This window comes from Acomys minous (genome assembly GCF_964271855.1).
Source record: "Acomys minous genome assembly, chromosome: 9".
Lineage (NCBI taxonomy): Eukaryota > Metazoa > Chordata > Mammalia > Rodentia > Muridae > Acomys > Acomys minous.
In genome coordinates, this window is record NC_140490.1 from 92055415 (window position 1) to 92077190 (window position 21776).

General features: G+C 42.3%; 2 protein-coding genes and 1 pseudogene across 11 annotated transcripts in view; 1 reads left to right on the forward strand and 2 right to left on the reverse strand.

The window, feature by feature from the left end:
• SLC5A8 (solute carrier family 5 member 8) overlaps positions 1-6566 on the forward strand; it is a 43795-nt gene extending 37229 nt beyond the window's left edge. The window contains exons 13-15 of one of the 2 annotated variants that reach the window (XM_084795297.1): positions 93-196; positions 2984-3063; positions 3492-6566. In XM_084795297.1, the coding sequence (XP_084651423.1) occupies positions 93-196; positions 2984-3063; positions 3492-3614 (307 nt within the window). In that variant the 3' untranslated portion in view covers positions 3615-6566. Of the gene's footprint in view, positions 1-92; positions 197-2983; positions 3064-3488 lie in introns of both variants that reach the window. The other variant, XM_084795296.1, reaches the window with a different exon arrangement.
• LOC311604996 (large ribosomal subunit protein eL29-like) overlaps positions 1-11105 on the reverse strand; it is a 213119-nt pseudogene extending 202014 nt beyond the window's left edge. Inside the window, exon 1 of the transcript in view lies at positions 10673-11105. The product of the transcript in view is annotated as a large ribosomal subunit protein eL29-like (transcript). The remainder of the gene's footprint in view (positions 1-10672) is intronic.
• An 8210-nt stretch (positions 11106-19315) lies between these two features.
• Positions 19316-21776, reverse strand: part of ANO4 (anoctamin 4) — a 381965-nt gene continuing 379504 nt past the window's right edge. For all 8 annotated transcript variants that reach the window (XM_084795290.1, XM_084795289.1, XM_084795288.1 and 5 more), the window contains one exon: positions 19316-20167. The gene's annotated coding sequence lies outside the window, so the exon portion shown is untranslated. The remainder of the gene's footprint in view (positions 20168-21776) is intronic.

A 21776-nucleotide genomic window follows, 5' to 3' on the forward strand; every position in this document is an offset into this window, starting at 1 on the left:
AAGGTTGAGTTTCTTAACTTTAGGATCCTTGATACGCACTGTGTGCTGGGCACATGGTGAGTTATTGTAACGATGTTTGTGGCATCTTTCAGGACTCCACTGATGGACAATTGGTATTCATTATCATATTTGTACTTCAGTACCATTGGGACCCTGGTGACACTGTTTGTGGGGATACTTATCAGCTTATCGACAGGTAATCATCTTAACATTTTTTTTCTGTTCTCTTCTAGAAATACAAGTCTTCTATGTATGATTTACAGCTATTTATGGTACTTTACTAGGATCCTATGAATAATTTATATTAATTTTAAAAGTTTTATTCATGGAGTATTTGAGAGCCTAAATGTAAGGCAGAAGACCCATTGCTATTGTAATCTTGGTTCTACCACATAGTAGCTACCTGGATTCAGGCAAGGCTCATAACCACTCCACTTGGGGCCCCAGCATTGTTATGGGTAAAGTGAGGATTGATGCAGGCAGGTTGCTATGAGATAAAGCTCCGGTGTATGAGAACACTTACACAGTTACTTGTTATGAAGGTGGAGTTGTATGCATATCTTTTTAAATTTTTTATTTATTTCATTTTTAAATTAATTAATCGATTTTTAAAAATAATTATTCAGATTACATCCTAATTGTTATCCCCTCGAGTGTATCTACCCATTCCCCCTCCCTCCTTCTTTCACCCTATTCCCCTCCCCTAGACTTGTGACAGAAGGGGACCTCCTCCCCCACCATATGGTCACAGTCTATCAGATCTTATCTTGGTAGCCTGCTTCTCCTTCCTCTGAGTGCCACCAGGCCTCCCCACCAAGGGGATGTGGTCAAATAGGGGGCACCAGAGTTCATGTCAGAGTCAGTCCCCACTCTCCACACAACTGTGGGGAATGTGCTGTCCATTGGCTAGATCTGAATAGGGGTCTAGGCTTCTTGCATGCATTGTCCATGGTTGGTACAGCAGTTTATGCAGGCCCCTCCTGGGTCCAGATCCGCCAGTCTTGATGGTCTTCTTGTAGGGTTCCTGGACCATCTGGGTCCATCTATCTGCCCATTCTCCCATACCACTCTCACCTGGGGTCCCAATACAAGTCCCAGCATCTGTCCCGATTCCCCCTGAGTGAAGACTTTCAGGGGACATTCATGTTGGGCTGGTGTCCAGTTATAAGTAGCATATACCATGTGTATCTTTTTAGGTCTGGGTTACTCACTCAGGATGATCATTTCTAGTTCCATTCATTTGCCTGAAAATTGCAAGATTTTCTTGTTTTTAATAGCTGTATGATGACATCTTTATATGAGCATCTTTCCATTGTCTAATATTGACTCTTTGTCAATTTCTAAAGTATGCACACATGTAAAGAATAATAAGTGTAATATTTATTCATTATGTAGTAGAAAGCCTTTGAAAATGTTCATAAAGAATACATAGAATTTTAATAATCAGTTGATAATGCACAGAGTGTAACCTGTTACCTGGAACGTAGGTTTTGACCTGAGATTTCATTTCGTTCTCATTGTGAGCATTCTTCTGGGCCACTTCCTGTGTTGGGGCCCCCACTGCCTATGTTCCACCATTCATCACTTATGTCTATGCTTCTAGTTTATTTTTTTAAATCAGTTAATGTTTTCTTATGTATGAGTGTTTTACCTGCATATCATGTAATTGCACCGTATGTTTGCCTGGTGCCCACAGAGGCCAGAAGAAGGTGCCATATCCCTCTTTACCTGTGATTCTGAGACATCATGTGGTGCTGGGAAAGAGATCCAGGTCCTTTGTCATAGCAGTCAGTGCTCTTAACTGCTAAACCATCTTGCCTCCCCCTATATTTATTCCTTTAACTGAGTGAATCCATCTTATATAGCACTTTCTTGAAAAGGACAGAGAGGTCTGGCATGGCGGTGCATGCCTTTAGTCCCAGAGCTCTGTAAAAAAAAAAAAACCCTAAATAATGATGATGATGGTGATGATGATGATGATGATGACGATGATGATGACGATGACGATGATGATGATGATGATATGATGATGACAACAGCAACATCATCATCATCAACCACCTTGGAAATCTGGAAAAATCAAGAGTGCAGTGGCTCCGCAGTTCCAAGTTGGTCAGCCCAAGCTGCAGCATAGCCATCTGTGTTTTAAGCACATCCCCTCAAAGACATAGAGAGCCCTGGTTTGAGGACCATATACTTGGTTCTCAAAACCATCTAAGTTTGTCTACAAAGAAAAAAAAAGGGGGAGGGGGGGAGAAGGAAAAAAATGAAAGGCAGCCAGGCAGGCAGGCAGAAAGCAAGACCAAATCAGCAGATCAGTTTCTAAAGCAAAACCTTAGAGGATTTGTGCAATACACCTGTGAGCAAGCGACATTCCACTTTCTTAACTCATTCAATGGTTCATAATTTCTCCATTCGTGTAACTATTCATAGTGACCAAAAGGCAGAGACGGAGGGACAGAGGCAGAGGGGCAGAGGTGGAGGGGCAGAGGGCAGAGGTGGAGGGGCAGAGGGCAGAGGTGGAGGGGCAGAGGCAGGGGGACAGAGGCGGAGGGGCAGAGGGGCAGAGGCAGAGGGGCAAAGGTGGAGGGGCAGAGGGGCAGAGGCGGAGGGGCAGGAAGCAAAGGCAGAGCATTAGTTTGCTAGTTTATGGGCAGGTCACGTGGATGCTTTTCCTGTCATTATTGTGACGGGCAGCTCTTTATCCAGGTGGCACCAGATGAAGGAATTGAGTTAGGACTGAGGGCTACTAGCTCTCCTTATGTCTTTATCTAGGCAGATATCACAGGATTCACATTTATCAACTAGCAGCTTATAGCATCTGAGATCTAGGAGAGGGCGTGGTGCCTGGATCCTCAGCACCACTTGACAGGTTCGCTCTGCACTTTCTGAATGTCCATAAGCTGAACGCCTGTGCGGTGGGAGGCCACTTTGTCATTATAGGTGTCTGTATGGCAATGTAAACAATGTATTTGTCTTCCAGGAGGAAGAAAACAGAACTTGGACCCTCGATTCTTACTAACCAAACAGGACTTTTTATCCAATTTTGATGCTTTTAAGAAAGTAGGTTGGGTTTTGTTTATCTTACATTAGGGAAATGGGTTTTTCATCCCCTGACCAGAACACCAATTAGTCCCCATCACAGGCAGAGGGGCTTTTTCTATATCTGTATCTACAGGTATTCAGTTGATAGATACAAACTATTTAAGAGAATCTATGGATAGCTATGGACAGTTCATAACGTCTTCACATACATAAACATGTGTAGCTCCAGTGTCTGCCAGACACCATCCTACCTTCTGCGGGCGTATACTGGTTAGCTGGATTCACTCTCCCTCCTCCCCCTCAGTAGACTGCCAAGCTGTTTTTAGAGAAATAGAAAGAGCAGTAGCAATTATCTTCACTGAACAAGTAAAGTTTCTTTCTAAAAAAGTTTTTCACATTTACCTTTCTTTCTTTCTTTCTTCCTTTCCTTTTTTTTTCCCCAGAAGAATCATGTTTTAAGCTATAAATCGCATCCTGTGGAAGTTGGTGGAACTGATAACCCCGCCTTCAACCATGTTGAGCTGAACTTCACAGATCACAGTGGCAAGATCAATGGGACTCGTTTGTGAAGCATTGTCAGGGAGAGATGCTATAATATGACCTCTCTCTCTCTCTCTCTCTCTCTCTCTCTCTCTCTCTCTCTCTCCTCTCTCCCTCCCTCCCCCCTCCTCTCCTCTCCTCTCCCCTCTCTCCCTCCATGTTTTAGGATAATTGGATCAGATCATGTTTTTCCTGTCATGAATGTTTTGGAAGATATATTTCGCTAAAGCAAAGCCTTACTTGGTTCACTTTCTACACTGAAGTATTGATGCTATCCATGAACTAGGAGTTTCAACGTCAGCATATTTCAATGGAGCTGCAGTGGTGAATGTTATGACTACACACGTGTTTGCGAGGCACATGTAGACACATACATGATGCCTGATGATCGAAGGCATATTATTATATTTGGGCATTATTGAAAGTATCCTTCATGCCTTTGGTCCTAGTAGGTATGTTCTGGGATATTTACTAGAATTATAAATCTTGGAAATATATTTCTTTCCTCCCTCTACATATTATATTTTTAGGCCACAGTGAAATGAGGAGGAATCGAGCATACCTGTGGTCCTTCCCTTCTCCTGGATCAGCCCATAGTATAATCTTGCCACCAGTTCTGCTTCTCAGTATGACCCATGACACTTCTGTCCTTCCTTCACCAGGCCCCAGCCTATAAATTATAGATGCCCATGCACCTGGAATTGACAAATGCATGTTTCACGTGTATTTGGTAACCCAAGAACATTATATATTTGAAAATGGTGAAGTCTCATGAATCACATAATTACTATTATGCTGTTACGCTTGAACTACTAATTCATATACTTAAAGAGAAAATCTCATAGGGAAATACTACTTTATTTTCCCACCTGTTCCAGGGTATTAAATACATGCTTTGTTCTGTCTTCTAAGATTTCAAGTAGTAATTTCAAAGTTCTTAGCCATTTATTTGACTATGTTCATAGATATGACTTGTGTTATAGAATTTCATCAATAACTTATTTTTCTATCATATACACATTAGATATTGTTTAAAAGATTTTAAAGTTTTCAATAGTTTAAAAAGAGAACTGTTGATATTTTAAAAGTAATTTATAATTTTATACATAGTTTTTGGTCTGTCATGTTTGGAAAGCCATACTTTTTACTTTTTAAAGGCTGTTAAGTAACATTAAAAACTAAAATACCGAAAATATTCACATTTTTCTGAAGCAGAGAGATTTATATGCCATTTAAATAAACTATGTATTCACGTATTTCTTATGTATATAGGTCTATTTATTGATTACTGTATTTGTAAACAAAAATCAAGTTTTGAGACTCTTGCAGTACTCTAATGAGAAGGGTCGTAAAATCTCCTAAGTAGTTTTCTATAACTTTGATTTGAAGTATAGTTATTTATTAAATGATTCTGAATGGATGCATGTGCATGCGGAGTGCTTCAGTTTTGTCAGCGATAATCAGGTTACTCGAATAACTTTTTCTCTGGTCTGATTGCACAGAGGTTACACGGCGTGTTCTTCAAGAGAAATGATATTCCACACGATTTTGTCAACTTCCTGTAAGACAAAGTATATCTTTGTGACATTCGGAAATATCTATGTTTTATTATTACAAACACACAGGAGTGCCAGGTAGAGTTCTTAAAGTAAAAAGAAGTTATTATTGCTATAAAGGTATTTGTTTTTAACTTTTGAAATTTGGGGCAAATATGAAGATGGATGATATGTCAGCATATTATAATGTAAAGTAAATTCTCTTTTCTTAGTTTTATTGAATCACAAAAACCTTAAAGGAAGATGAAAACCATACAGGTTTTCTGTCAGCATCTTTTGCTGCTGCTGAGCCTGTCTTCGAATTTACCCATAATTCCACTTAACATTGGTCTAAGAGATAGATTACCCACCTCACGGAAACAGTGTGAGTGTGAAAGACCAGAGCTTTGACAGACTACAACTTTACTAGCTCAAATAATTTGAGGCAAAAATAATTTGCTTGTGTGTGTTTTTTTTTCCGAACTAAGAAAAACCTGTGCTATCATGATGTTGAGAGAAGACCCTCCCTAAAAAACGTGTGCCACAGTAATAAAACACATTTTGGGATTAGTGGGATCATCAGAAAGAATATAAACCTTACAGAAAGGCTCAGTCCTAGTCATTCTACAGAGAGATGGGAACTTTGTAGAGTCATGGTTGTCATGGATGGATTGTTTGAATGGTTCTTTTATTTTCTTCCTCATGAGACCAGTAGTGACCAACCAACATGGGCCATTGTGCTCTTCTGGGGACATTTAAGTGGACACAATAGAGTGACAGTACCATGTAGAGAGTTAAGTTCAGGAAAGTTGCTTAAAGTCCCACTAGACAGGATAGCTTTCCTCCCCCAACCAAGATACCAGTCAGCTGAAAGAGCTAATCGTGTGGGTAGCTTGAGAAGCCATGGAAGCTAATGCTGATGCTTTTTAGAAGCCAACAGCCTGATGTTTCCATCTGAAAATACCATGAGCACTATGGATAGTGACCACATGCTTTCAGAGGAGTCTGAGAATGCTAATTTTCAGAAACAGTGGGTAACTATTTAGGCCAGCTCAGCTTCTGTACATGGTTTTTAATATGGCCACACAAAAAGATGATATGAAATTCATGACTGCTAAGCTCTCTTAATTTCATTTTATTTATGACAAGGGCAGGACATGCAGTTTGCTTTGTGAAATAGCCGAGCATATGATGTAGACACATGGGACAGGGTTGAGGTTGAGACAGAGCGAACAGTCCTTTGAAATGGTTCTTACAGGAAGTTCTGAGTCTTCCCATAAAGACTGCATGACTATTTAGTTCTTAAAAAAATGCCTTTAATACATTTAGAGTTAACTTTTGTACCCTTGCTTGTGAAAATTTTGGGAAAGTTGGATATTTCCATATAAAATATGGCTACAAATCTATTTTTTCCAATTAACTGATTAAAATTTCCATGAAAACCTTTGTAGTTGTCTGTTCTTGGAGTGTCTTGCTGAAAATAATGAATATTATTTGCCTTCATGCAAAGAGATCTCTACCCTATTTACTCCATAAAGAACTCTTTCAAACTAAATGCTGTATATTAATTGTAAAGCTGAAAACAAATGAATGTGTCCAATTTTGTCATTGAGGACCACTTAATACTTTAATTAACATTGTGGTTGAAGGCAGAAATGCTGTGGTTTTCATGCTGACTGATTGTACCTCAAGTAGCCATGACTGAAAGCTTGGCCCAAAGGATTCCATTCCTGGGAGATGGTTGAGTCTGTGGGAAGCGGGGTCTAGTAGGTCACAAGCATCGATGCCCTCAGAAGTGATGGTTGCGTGCCAGCAATCTTCTTTCATTAGTCTCTGGTGCACTCAAGCTCTGGCCATTCGCTGTTCCTCGTGTCCCAGTCATGGTGAGCTACCTTTATCAGAGGCTGAAGCATGTAGCCTTGAACTTTAAGAATTGTGAGCTCAACCAACCTTTCCCTTTTAAAGACTCGCTAGTACAAAAGAACACAAAACAAAATGGGACAGGGAGACAATCCAGTGGAAGAGCCCTTGTCTAGCAAGCTAAAGCTTTGATCCTACATGCTAAAAAACATAAAAGTAAAGCCAGGCTTGGTGGCCCACGCCTATAATCCCCAGCACTTAGGGAGGCAGAGGGCAGGCAGGTCTCTGTGAGTTCGAGGCCAGCCTGGTCTACAAAGTGAGTTTGGGACAGCCAAGGCTACACAGAGAAAACCTGTCTGGAAAAACAAACAAACGAACAAACAAACACCCCCCCACCCCCCCCACCCCCCTACCCCTGCCAAAAACCCCAAACCAAACAAAAAAAAAAAGGTACAAAAGGACAAACTTTTCTGTATCAAACTTCAACTTTTAGGAGATAAAAAATGTAAAGTTAGTGCAAATAATTGTTGGTAATAGCAGGACTTCAAGACTAGAATCAGAAACACCAAATCTGAACATTTTTATCTTCTTGGGGAAAAAAAAAATCATCCGAAATTTTAAAGTTAAAAATTTTATCTCAAAGCTATAATTTGTGAGAGGTATAAAATGAAGTGGTCAGTCCAGCTGAAAAAAGGCTTAGGCCCAAAAGATGAGCGTGGTACTATCCAACTGCCTAATTTGGAAAACTGCCCTGCAAGCAGATGCCAGGTTTCTGATTTGGCAAGAACTTCCCTCTGCTTTGGCCACTTGTGGACATTTAATTGAAGTACCTGTTTATTCCCTGCCCAATCACTGGGTAAGCAAAATTCCAATTTTTGAGAGAGGGGGAACTCCTCGTGACCTTTCACTATGAAGGTTAGATTAGATCTTTTCAATTGAGATGCATCACATAGTACCTTGAAAAGTGCCAGTTTTATCATTTATTCCTATTTCACAAGCACTTATTTCCTCGTCTTAAAAAGGCCTATTTAAAAAAAAAAAAAAAAGGCCTATTTTGCCTTTTATCTTTCTTTAGGTGAACTCACCCAGAAAGGCACGGGATATCAGTTGCTAGCGCTGTCTCCTGATGTGCCCGTCCAGCTCTGCATGGGTAGATTTAGAATTCTCTTCTGCTCCTTTTTTTTGTTCCCTAGATAACTCACAGTGGCCACTTCACGTTCTGTCCTGGAATCTTGGCCTGTGCCAGCGTCACCTGGAGGGGCTGGGCTGCACTCCCAGTTTCCGATTAGGTGGCACTGGCACAGAGCCCAGGGTTTTGAGGGCTCCTGAGGATGATGGTGTTTCTGGTCTGGGAATCACATACTGACGATTACGGCTCCAACTCACAGTGCCCTCTTTGGAAACTCAAGCCGATGATGACTCTTTTGATTTGGGAGTTGCTATGTCCTCATTGCCCAATAAAACCCACACTTGTCAGTCGGATTAGAGTGCCATCGCCGTCCTGTCCATGTTACATTGAATGTCCCGTGATATACTGCACGTACCACCCACTCTTGTTTTCTTGTCATTTTATATGCTCCCCTCTTATACAAATCTTGGAAACAAATACCTGCTCGGTTGTCAGAAGCTGGCGGCGTGTGTGTGTCTTATTTCCCTCTCTTCTGTTTCTCTGGTTTTGTACTTACCTTTAGCGACAGCGATAGGCTTTACCTGTAGCATGCACTCAGCTGTCTCTTCGCTGGCGCGCACTCTCCATGCTCTGTTTTGTTCATGGGAAGGGGCCCTCCACTCCAGCTACCTTCCTGACTCCTCGCTGACCCCTTTATTCCTTAACTGCTCGTGGGAACAGGGCACGGCTGTAGAGGTCAGTCCCTGTGTGTGTGTGAGGTGTTACTCCTAGGACTGTGGGGCAAGCACTGGGTTTTCTCCCTTTGGGTGCTGCTGCTTGGAAGATGTAGACTCTGCCACCTTCAGCGCATTGTCTTTCTGATCCTGCTTTCTTCACTCTAGACACACTGGCCCTTTATCCCTGCAAACCTGCAACAGCACACCCTGCCTCAAGGGAGGACTCTAGAACACTCATTTGACTCAGTCACCTGAACTACTACAGGGTTTTATTCAAGTGTTACACTCTAGGGGAGGTATTCTCTGGTCTTTATGTCAAATGGCAATATTCTTCCCAGCACTTCCTAGCTACTCTTAGCTCTCTTCGGTCACTGCACCAGTCAGCTTTCTGTTTCTATGACAAATACCCAAATCAAATAAGAGGTACTGCCTGATTTTTGTCTGTTTATTTGTTTTCGAGACAGGGTTTCTCTGTGTAGCCTTGGCTGTCCTGGACTCACTTTGTAGACCAGGCTGGCCTTGAACTCATAGTGATCCACCTGCCTCTGCCTCCCCGAGTGCTGGGACTGAAGGCTGGTGCATGGTTTTTAACCCAAGTTTTGTGCTTGTGTCAAAGCAGGATACATAAGGAAGTCCATGGTCAAGCAAGCTGTCCTTCTCATGGTGGAAACTGTGTGTGTGTGTGCGTGTGTGTGTGTGTGTGTGTGTGTGTGTGTGTGTGTGTGTATGTGTGAATGTGTGTATATGTGTGAATGTGTGTATGTGTGTGTGTGTGAATGTGTGTGTGTGTGTGTGTGAATGTGTGAATGTGTGTATATGTGTGAATGTGCGTATATGTGTGAATGTGTGTATGTGTGAATGTGTAGGTGTGACTGTGCGTGTGTGTGTGTGTGTGTGTGTGTGTGTATGTGTGTGTGTGTGTTGGTTTCTGACAATACTCTTCAAGAGCATATTGCCCAGCAGGACCCACTGTTCTGGGACAGATGGATGGAAGCACAAGGGAACTACTGCAGTCCTGTCACCCATGCAAAGCCACAGGAGATTCTTGTGCCCTCTCCCCCTCCACCCCCACCCCCCCTGCTCCTCTCCTCCCCCGCTCCTTCCTGCCCCTGGTTCAGAGGGCAGGCTCAGTCACAACATTCATCCTCAATGGATTTGTGGCAGAGTCACTTTACCAGCCAGGTCTAGATTGATCGGTAACAACCTGCCTTGCTGGAGAAGAAGAACGTCCATCAGGTCCCAGACTGGGCAAGAGTCTCCCACTCTTAGACTGGTCCACATTCAGACTCTGGGTCCCTTCCCAAGTTAATTCATGGCTGGAGCACCAGGAAAACTTGTCGGGAGATGAAGGGAATTTCTTTTCCAAACCAAATTCATACTTCTTATCTAGAGCACAGAACTGAACGTCTCTCAGCTCTTTCTAACACTGACACCTGTCTTCCCTTTCCCTTTTGTTTTCTGTGCTATCCTAGGACTCTGTTGTTTGCTTTTTATTTCAGCAGAAGTTTCCCTTTTTCTACTGTTGAGTTTCAGTGTGATGCTGTGGGCATGAGTCTTGATGTGCAGTAGGACTTGTTGCTTTGGTGGAAGAGAAGCAGGTGAGCGCTGTGCCTCGTTCACCCACCTTGTTAATCCTCAGGAAACCAGATTGCTTCTTTCTTTCTTTCTTTCTTTCTTTCTTTCTTTCTTTCTTTCTTCCTTTCTTTTTTTTGAGCTTGCCTCAGGTTTATTTGTAAAAATAGCATAGGACACTGGTCATCTGTAAATAGTGTGTAGGTGGCTGTGTCACACCAGTTCATCTGTCTTCACATAGGCAGAAGCCTTTTCTCTGGGGCCTTCACAGGGACCTGGGTGCCTTTGGGAGCCTGAGCTGGGATTGAAGCCTGGGCCTTAGCTGAGGCTTTTGCCTTGGTTTGAACCTGGAGCTTTGGTCAGCAGAGCCTACGACCCTTGCTCATGTAGCTTCGAATCTTCTTCCCAAGCTTTGGATGAGCGATGTAAGCAAGCCTTAAGGGCCTTAGGCTTCACAAGGGCCTTAATGGCCTCTGCACGGGCACTCATTGCCTTTGTGTGTTTGCCTGCATCTTCTTCAGGCCTTTCTTGTTGTGCTTCTTGGCAAAGTGAATGTTCCTCGGGAACTTGGGGTCAACTCCCTTAAGAGATTCATATCTTTGTGACCGAAGTTTCTTGATGCCATTTCTGTGCCATTTGCAGGACTGGTTGTGTGTGGTGTGGTTCTTGGACTTGGCCATGTCTGCACAGTAACCCGCGGCTCCCACAGTGCCTGGGACCAGAAGAGCCGGACTGCTTATTTGTAAACTCAGTACTAGCATCTTCACCATTTTCCTTCCAGGGTTGCACAAGCCTGATCCCATGAGTTCTTGTGAAGGCAACTGTTACATGAGTAGCTGCTCCACTTGGCATTCCCATAGGGCGACAATCACTGGAGGACCTTAGCTGCCATCTTGCTCTGCCATACACTTTAACATTTTCACTTTCATTGAATGACCCATCTCTTTCTTGTAGAGGAATTTTAATGCAGCAAAAAGGCTGCTCTGGCAAGGGATCACATCTAAAGACCTTCTGGGTCTGTGTGATCTGGCTGGATTGACACACCTTTAATCCCTCTGGCTGGAATACAGACACACTCTTAGCACACATCTTTAAGGTAAAAAGCTGGTTTGTAGAAGTAAGCAGCCATATTTGAAAGTGACATCTAATTGAGGGGCAGACAAAGCGACAAATCAGAGAAAGCCTGAGATAAGATACACCCAACTCTCATGCGGATAGCACAGGAAAGAGAGCAGCAGCAACTGCAACATCATCATCATCATCATCCTCAACAGTAGCAGCAGAGAGAGGAGGCAGTTTTACTGGGATAGTTTTACAGAGACAGGTTGTAGGTGAAGTCAGAACAAACCAGAGAATGAGAAGGAGCCAGAAGATTAGAACAGATTGCTGGAGTTAGTATGAGCCCAAGCAGAGCAATTCAGTGAGAAACCAAGAGAAGCCAAATTGAATCAGTCAATATGGAGAGGAGTCTGAGCCAGAACGGCTGATTTGAACCAGACAGTTCAGAAAGAAATAGAAAGGGTACACAGTAAGTGTTCGGTAGTATGTATAAAAGGTAGAATCTTAAGAGATAGGCATCATGGTAAAGAGTTGATACTTCATCTCTTCTGGAATAGAAAGTCATCCAAGACTTTCAAATAGAGTGCCTTATAGCATGGAAAATTGATATGCTTGTAATTAACATGGTGCTGCTCCTCATCTACCTTTTTACCAGGAGGCCAATCTCTAAACAGTGAGACAAAACTACTTAGTTCAACTGTAGAGTCTATCTATTCAAGTGATAATTCAGTTCACAAAAAAACGATCACGTCAGTGCCTGTGAAATGTAATCTCCTTCCAACAGAGTCAACACCACTAGGTACTTGCTGAAAGCAGAGGTTCTGATCCATTTGGACACACTGATTCGGCAGGGTTCAGATAATTCTAATACATGTTAAAGTTTGAGAATGACAAAAATACACAATAGTAGGAAAAACAAACTAGGCTTGTGATTTGCAGGCAAACTAGATACAATGTTTCATTAAAATGGTTACAATATGTCTTTTGTTGGCAGTATTTATTATGCATATTGGACTTTAGGCCATCAAAGTGATTACAGGCTCTTAATTAATAAGATCTGAATGAAAGAAAGTTGAAGATGACCTCCCAGAGGGTTATTGCTTTTGCATGCTGAGAAAAGCTGTCCATAGAATCTCAAGAACATTTAGTAACAACCCCTCACGCACCACGAGATTAATGGGCTATAATTAGATCCTGCTTATTAATAAAACTACTTGTGCAATATAAGCATTGCTAGGAAAGACTTCTTATGGTGGTGGTGGTGGTGTGTGTGTGTGTGTGTGTGTGTGTGTGTGTGTTTGTGTGTGTGTGTGTAAATACTATAAAGTTGGTGCCTAAATCCTGGCTGTTAATGGGTAATCTGGAGAAATTATTTAATACTCTTTATATGAAGACACTATAGGACGCTGACTTCTGGTGTGTTCTGAGAACCTTTCACTAATATAGGAGATTATATAAAGAAGTGGTATTCTATTTGTGTTTTCCATGTTAAAATGTGGATTTGGAGGAGACTGAGTTAAAATGTATTGTCATAAGCAGAAGCATAAAGTGAATGGATTAATTTGTTTTAATTAGGCACTGAAAGACCTCACAAGAGACCTTGAAGACTGTAGCAGCTTCACAGTTGGTTAGGCAATGGCGGGGGGGGGGTGTGTATGAAGGTGACCCCTATCATGTGAAGGCTCACTGGGGTTGCAAGATCAGGCATGCACTAAGCCAGGAATGAGGCATAGGGAGAAAGTGTCTAAGTGAGTGGGTTAGATTGTGCAATAGGAGCCATGGAGGATTCATGAATGAGTGGACAGGACTTGTTGGTTGATGTACTTGTTTGGGTTTTACAGAAATAGCACTGAGTCACCACATCATCAGTAAAAATACGCTTCCTGGTAATGCCCAGCACTTAGCAGGAGAGACAGGAAAAGCAGTTCAAAGCCATCCTTAGCAACACAGTGAATTCATGACTAGCCTAGGCTACAGGAGACCCTGTCTCAAGAACAAACAAACAAACAAGAAACCTAGTAAGTGTTTGGAAGGTGCACATACACACACAATGTGAAGGTGTCAGTTTTTAGTCAACAAAGCTTTTTGCAGTTTCAAAGACTTAACTGCCACAATAGCGATTTGAAAAACTTTGTGCTAGGAATCACTCTATTCCTGAATGACCTAAAAAGTTAAGTATAATGTTAAAATAGGACATTTCTTTTGCTATTACAAGTAAATGTCTGATAGAGGGCTAACGCCCAAAATATATAAAGAACTTAAGAAACTAGATTAAAACAACAGCAATGACAGCTACTATTACTACTACTAATCTGATTAAGAAACGGACACAGATCTAAAACAGAGAATTCCCAGTAGAGGAAACTCAAATGGCCGAGAAACACTTAAATGTTCATCATCCTTAGCCATCAGGGAAATGAAAATCAAAACTACTTTGAGATTCTGTCTTATACCTGTCAGAGTGTCTAAGTAAGGTCAATAACAGAAGTGATAGCTCGTGCTGGGAGGAATGTAGAACACTCTTCCACTGCTGCTAGGAGGACATACTTGTACAGCCACTGTGGATACTGATATGGCGGTTCCTCAGGAAGATGGTATGAATTTATCTACCTCAAGACCCAGCTATACCACTCTTAAGCATACACCCAAAGAATAGAGGCAATTATTTAACCATGTTCACTGATGCTTTATTCATAAGTCAGAAATTGGAAACAACCTAGATGTCCCTCAATCTTTTCAGGAAAATAATGGAATTAGAAAAATCATCCTGAGGGAGGTATCCCAGACTCAGAGAGATAAATATGGTAGGTATGTATTTGCTTATATTATATTCACTAATATTTAATGGATATTGGCCTTTAAATAAATGATAACCAAGCTATAATCTATAGACCCAGAGTGGTTAGGCATAGAAGAAAGGACAAGAGGGAACATAGAGATATCCCTGGGAGGGGAAAATAATAGATTTTAGGGGTGGACTGGAGCTGGGTGGTGGTGGTGATGGTGTGGGGGAGGGAAGGATATGGGAGGACCAGGTGGAAAGGGGGAGGGGAGTTGGGACTGAGGGAGGGAATAAGGGGAGTGACAGCAAGAAACCGAAGAGCATTTGAGGGGCAGTTAGAAAACCTGGTGCAATGGAAGCTTCCTTAAGATACGAAGGTGGTCCTAATGAAGTCTCCAAGCAAGGAAGGAAATGGAACCTCTACTGGCCATCTCTTGTCACCAAAATGAAGCATCTAGAACTCAAATTTGGTTTCATCTAATTGAGTTGTTGGTCCAAAGGAAACTCCCCCCAAACCTAGGCTGTTGCCTAGACAATAGGTTGCTCACCACAGACTGACAGTAAGGCCCCATTGCTAAAGACATCACCCACATAGCTCATTGAACAGGGAGAGGTTGAGTTGATACCTGTATATAAACTTTACCCCCATCTTCTAGTGACTATGACACAGAAAGGAACTCTGCAGGCTACCAAAAGAGGAAAGTTCACACTAACCCTAGCAGAGAACCTTTGATTTACAATTTATCCTGCCTGCAAAGTATGATAGAGCAACGGTGGCGCAAATCTTGTAGGAGCAATCAACCTGATTTGATTTAAGGCCTACTCAATGAAATGGACCTGATCCCGGACACTGCTTGAGTGACTAAGAACCAGAGTCTAGATAGCCCAGAGACCTCCGGTAAAAACCAAAGACTACTGGTCTAAAAATATATGCAAGAATAAAATGACTCCTAATGATACTGTACTCATAGGTAGGTACCGTATTCAGCCATTATCAGAAAGGCTTCTTGTCTCAGCAGATGAGAATAAACACAGAGGCTCACAGCAAGACATTATGTAGAGAGGGAGGGAGGAAGAGACAGAGGCAGAGACAGAGAGACAGAGACAGGTGACAGAGACAGAGACAGAGAGACAGAGACAGAGACAGAGAGACAGAGACAGAGAGAGACAGAGAGATAGAGACAGAGATAGGTACAGAAAGAGAGAGACAGGTGACAGAAACAGAGAGACAGAGAGGGACAGAGAGAGATGATAGACACAGAGACAGACAAACAGAGAATGAGACGGAGAAGGAGGAGAGGGAGACAGAGGAAGAGGGAGAGGGAAGGAGGGAGGAAGGGAAGGAGGGAAAGAGGGAGGGAGAGAGAGAGAGAAGGAAATGGAAGAGGGATGGAAGAGGAGAGGAGAGACATTTTGGAACACACAGATCTAAATGAGGTGTCTCCATCAAATCCCTCCCCTCAGGGATCAGGGAACCCGTGGAAGGGGAGGCAGAAGGAAGGGGAGGCAGAAAAAGTGGATACAGAGGAAACCAAGAAAACAAGGCCCTCTAAAACAATTGAGCAAAGCTCATGTGAACTCACAGAGACCGAAGCAGCATGCGCACGTCTTACAGGGTCTGCACCAGGTCTTTGGCATATGTGCTATAGCTTTCAGTTTAGTGTCTTCATGGGACTCCTCAATATGCAAATGTTAGTGTCTCTGATGCTTGTGTCTGCTCTTAAGACTCATTAATTTTTCTGTTGGCTTGGCTTGTCCCACTTTGATATGATTGCTTTTATTTTATCTTATTATATTTTATTTTGTTGTTATCTCCTGGACACCTGTCCTTTTTCTAATGAGAGACAGAAAAGATCCAGATGAGAAAGGAGGCAGGGAGGAACTGGGGCGGGGTAGACGGAGGAGAAACTCTATTTAGATTATATTGTATGTGAAAAGAATCTATGTTTAATAAAAGGAGAGAAAAAAGAAATAAGACATTTCTTATGCTATTGCAGTATGTATGTATGTATGTATGTATGTGTGTATGTATGTATGTATTATCTATCATCTTACCTATTTTTCTATCTCTCTATCTATCTCTCTATCTATCTATCTCTCTATCTATCTATCTATCTATCTATCTATCTATCTATCTATCTATCTATCTATCTATCTCTTTGGTGTGTGTGTGTAGACATGGGTGTCGGGTCCCAGCCCGCGGGAAAAATTGAATCAGGGTTCACCTGAAAGAGGGAGTGGGGATTGAAAGTAGGATACAGAGACTCGAGAAATAACGAATCAAATCAGGAAATTTCTGATCAAGATTCACTTTATTGCTGACCAGCAGGAACACATATAGGGCAAGGTCAATAGGATCTATGCTTATCTCACTTACCCTAGCCCCCGGGCAAGAATACAATAGCCTAAATCACTCCCTGTAGAACTTCCTAGTTCTCTGAGTAGTTCCTTATAAGGACTTCCTAGATCCTCTGGGTGGTTCCAAGTTGAGACTTCTCTACTTCTTTCAAAGGTAAATAGTCCAAGGATGGCCTAGAACACAAGACCTCGTGATGAGGTAAAGGTCAGCAACTTGAAGGTCACAGCATACAGCCTAAGCACAGGATTTCTGACATGGCAGAATTTGTCACGGGTCCCCACACATGGGCCTGCCACACACATGTGTGGCAGTCAGAGGACACCCTTGTAGGACTTGACCCTTCTCTTCTACCTTGTGAGTCTTGGGAATCAAACTCAGATCTTCCGCTTGGCAGCAAGAATGTGTCTAGTGTTGCAGTCCTACAAAGACTCATAAGACTAGATTAACAAGGTCTCAGATTATTGCATATTCACTTATGCCCTGTTTCTAAGACCATGGCTGAGAGAAAAGTTCATCAGAAACATAAGCCAATATTTTTCTGGCAATATTATGGGCTTTTCTTGCCTATTTTTATCCAACAGCTACAAAATTTAAAAATATCATTTGAACTATATGAAGATTTAAGGTGTAGTATGATCATTAGAAACACATAAATAATATATAACAATCAAAATTTAAAAGTTAATATATAACTATCTTTAAACCTTTAAAAAATCTTAATAAACACCATACATATTTGTTAATTACAGTATGATAGTTAATAATAAGATATTTTATAGTTTATGGAATATGACAGGAGCTTGAAGGTTCTAAACAAAGAATAATATCAAAGCAATGGAAATAGTTGTTACCTTGATTTGATCAGTACATTTTGTTTATGTGTACTGAGATACCACGGTGTCCCTCATAAATATGTGGATTAATCATTTTATTCCATCTAAACCCTGTCAGAAATGCCCCTCTGTAACTTGGTTTCTAGTCTAACCTTCATGCATAAAACATTTAAAGGTATTCACCATGTGCTCCCTGCATCAAAACCAGGAACAGTGAATAAGTGCAAGAGAGAGAAGCATGATACTAATCACCGTGGTGCCCAAGATAAGGGGAAGGAGATGGCTTGCTTGATACATCCCAGGAAGCTGGCTGCCAAAGGCATTTGGAATAGAGAGGCAAAATAACACATGCAGAAAAATCTGCATGCTATGGTCACCCTTGCTCCAAGTGCGTACAGGTAGGACATTTACTTAATAAATTCTTATTTTTCCAGACCAGTGCTTTGACTGGTCTTATATCTACTTCTGAATGTAATGGCCCTTACAGAAAGAAAGAAGGGGGAAAAAAAAAAAGGGACAAGCTCACTGTTTCTTCTCTGCACTGGGAAGCCGGAGAGGAGATACAGATGTTTCAAACCCCAGGACTGACTGGACCACGTGATGTGATGTGTGGCTACTGTGTCATACTCTCCCAAGTGGGATAGCAAGTTCTCACACACACACACACACACACACACACACACACACACACACACACACAGAGAGAGAGAGAGAGAGAGAGAGAGAGAGAGAGAGAGAGAGAGACAGAGACAGAGAGAGAAAGACAGACAGAGAGACAGAGAGACAGAGAGAGAGAGAGACAAAGATAGAGACAGAGACAGAGAGACGCAACTGTGGAAGGTGGTGGGTGTAGCTTCCAAATGATCACATGCTGAGAGTTTGTTTCTTGGTGTGTTGGTTTTGATGCCATAGGGCCTGAAAACTTGTAAATAATATTAGGTCAATGGTAAAGATTAATGTAATTCTTGTGGGACTCTAGGGACCTGTGATACCAAACTGCTAACTTAGCGAGCCTTAGCTCCTGAACTACGAAGGCATCTTCCTTGCCAGGTTATCTGTCCTGCACACAGCTGCGTCTCATCTTGCAAATGGCGGCTTCCCCACCGTGTACCCAAACATTTGGAGTCACCCAAGCTCGAAATTTCAGCCCTTAAAAACTGTGATCTAAATAAAGCTCTCTTCTTTAGGAAGCATTTAGTCTGTTTTTTTTTTTTTAAGACAGAGTTTCTCTCTGTAGCCTTGACTGTCCCGGATTTGCTTTATAGACCAAACTGTTCTAGAACTCACAGCAATTCACCTGCCTCTGCCTCCCTCAGTGCTGGGATTACAGGCATGCGCCACGGTGCCCACCTCAAGTACCCAGTCTTAAGTATTTTTGTTACGGAGACATGGACTAGTACAACGTGGGCATATAAATTCCATGGGCAGTAACCATTCCGCACTAATATTATGGTGATCAAAACCATTGTACACCTCAGATGCATACAATAAAAAAGTTTAAAAGATCCTGCATCTCTGGAAGAAGGGTAGTATTTTCTGCCCTACCAACTCCTCAGACAGGTGGCTCTTCTTCAGAATTAGGACAATATCCTAGCAGACAGGGACATGAATGAATTCTAAGTATTGATGATTGTATTTCCTGCTTGCCATCCAGACTGTGCCAGGAGCATTTTCAAACTCCTCATACTAATTTCTAAGCAATCTCCTTGGTATCCCCAGAAGACAGTACAAGAGCAAAATGGGAAAGATGGGCAAGGATGAAAAACACATTTGGGGTGAGACAATTTACCAGTTGTGTGGAAGGAGTAAGAATGCGTCTATTAAAAATGGCACCGTGTTATCCCTTTTATTCCGGAAGGAGAAAATACAACAGAAGACCACAAGAGCCGCTTGAAAATATTCCATGTGCATAAATTTATTTTAAATTTTTTTTTATCGTATCACATTATACAAGCATTAAACATGGCTTCGTGTTGGTGACTGTTTAAATGTGAAAATTCATCATTCATGTCAGTGTACTCTTTGGCTATTTACAAGTAAGGAATTCCTATGTACTTTATATATCTCTGCATTTGTATGTACATATGTAGGAATACATGACTATACATATGTACACACAGAAATACAGCTATGGCCATACACATAGCTGTAGGTATGTCATATAGAATAATCTCCTCAGAAAGATCTGAACTTGAAAGAAAGAAAGAAAGAAAGAAAGAAAGAAAGAAAGAAAGAAAAAGTTGTAAACAGGGTCTTGTCTGTGTCATTTGGTGACGTAGAATTAGGACATGATGACATTCTAGGAATGTGTCCAGGTGTCCAAATACCCTTTTTTTTTTATTAGCCCAGTGTCTGTAAAATTCACATGGGATAGAATGCAAAAAAGATAGCAAACAGGCTGAAAAACAGGCCCAGTAAACAAGTTCCCCCTTGGTTTTTTTTAAAAACTTGAGAATGTAACTGCCCATAACGTGCATGCTTGCTTAGTCAAGAATGGTCTATGGATAGATAGCAATTGTGTGCTGGACTGCGGGCGTGATCTCAGGACAGCGGGACTCCACCTCGGTCTTCGCCTCACTGCCGCCCTGTCTGCGGCTGCGCAGCACTGTCGCGGCTGCGCAGCGGTGTGTGCAGCATGCACTGCGGGTGCACGGCTAGTCATTCGCTTGAATGTGCTTTTGCACTGCCCGGAGAAGTAAACAGAATTCAGGTCTTTAGCCTGGAAATGAACTGCCACCTGGAAAGAGAAAAGACGTTAGGATTGTCTCTACATCGCGGTGCACAAATAGCTTGAGTACTTACCACGTGTCAAAGGCGTTCGAAGGATTTTGGAACCCCAAATGGAGTAAGAGGAGGATAAACTTCATGTCTGCCCTACGGCAAGTGAGTCAGGACAATCCGAAGTAATATGAATGCTGCTGACTCTTGTGGGGGAAAACGACAGACAAAAACCACGATTTCAAATAAAAAACGGGAAGTAGGCAGAAAGCGGCATGTCGCGGTAAAGGCACAAGAATCCCCCAGGATGGGTCACCTGCATTGCAGCCTAGCCCACTCTATAAATGCAATAACATGCACTTGTGCCTTGGTCTCCGGCCACTGGGACTTTTGGGGAGCAGCTCTCCCTGGTGATGTCTGCCTCCCAGCCCACCCAAAGCCATTGGATACACAGCCTTTCTTCTCCACAGGCGGCTCAGGGAAGGGATCACATTGAGTCTGGGGCTGGGAGGACAGACCATGCACCAGAGTCCCAGAAAGTGAAAACCAGGACGTCTCATTCCCGGAAGTACCATTTGCTCCCCCCTTCTTTACTCCCCCCCCCCCCAGAAACCAAGCCCACACGCCAGACCACACACAGAGAGAATGTGATAAGCAGATATGGAATCCCGCAGGCTACACCATGCTGCTTAATCGTAACACAAATGCTAGAAAGTATTCACAGTGTGTCAGAGCTTGGTAAATGCCACATGTGCACTGCCTCCTTCGAGCTGTGTATCAGCTCAGCTCAATAGGTAGGCTCATACACAAGTTTTGCAGTTTTCCCACAGTCACAGCCAAAAAGTAGACACTGGAAATGGCAGAATTATTTCAGTTCTCATGAAGCCTAAGTCTATCTTAACTCAAGTACAGGGCAGGGGTTCCGATGTTTATTCCTGCGGGATTTAGGTCTGTCTTTTTTCCTCCAAGTTCAACCTGTTGTCAAAGTCCTAATAACCTTTGGGACTGTGGACATGCAGCGAGGCCGATACAAAGTTGCCACCAACCATATGCATTTCTGCAGACATGTGTTACAATTAGCCAACAGGAGAATTCTTTTTCTCTGTATGGCATTTTTCCTTTGGAGGCAGAAGTTGGAAAAAAAAAAACCTCAAGAGTTTTTGCTCAAATAAAGAAGAAAACATTGAGAAACACAAGAAGGCAAAAGCCTCTCTCCCTGTATACTATTAGTCTGGTAGAGTTTGAGAACAGAGGGCTCATCTGAACAACTCATCACAGAGCAAACACAGGCTCAGAGAGAGGTTGGGGGACCTAGGGTCGTATGACTAGTAACTGACTTGATAGAAAGTGCCAGAGCATTTTGATGGGATGTGTAGGGGCTCCGTTGAGTTTCCATGTAATCTCACGGCTTCAACCTATCGGACTTTTATAAATTGAATGTACACATATTGGGTAACTCGGGCCTAATATTAACTAGCTGGAAGAATTAAGAGTTACAACCCACAGAGATTTCCCCAGTGCTCACTACTGTGTTGAGACAGCCTGGTAACTTTTGAGGCTCACAGATGAACAATACAAATCGGTTATATCTCTTAGCACATGGGGCCGATGGTACTGACCAGGGGAGC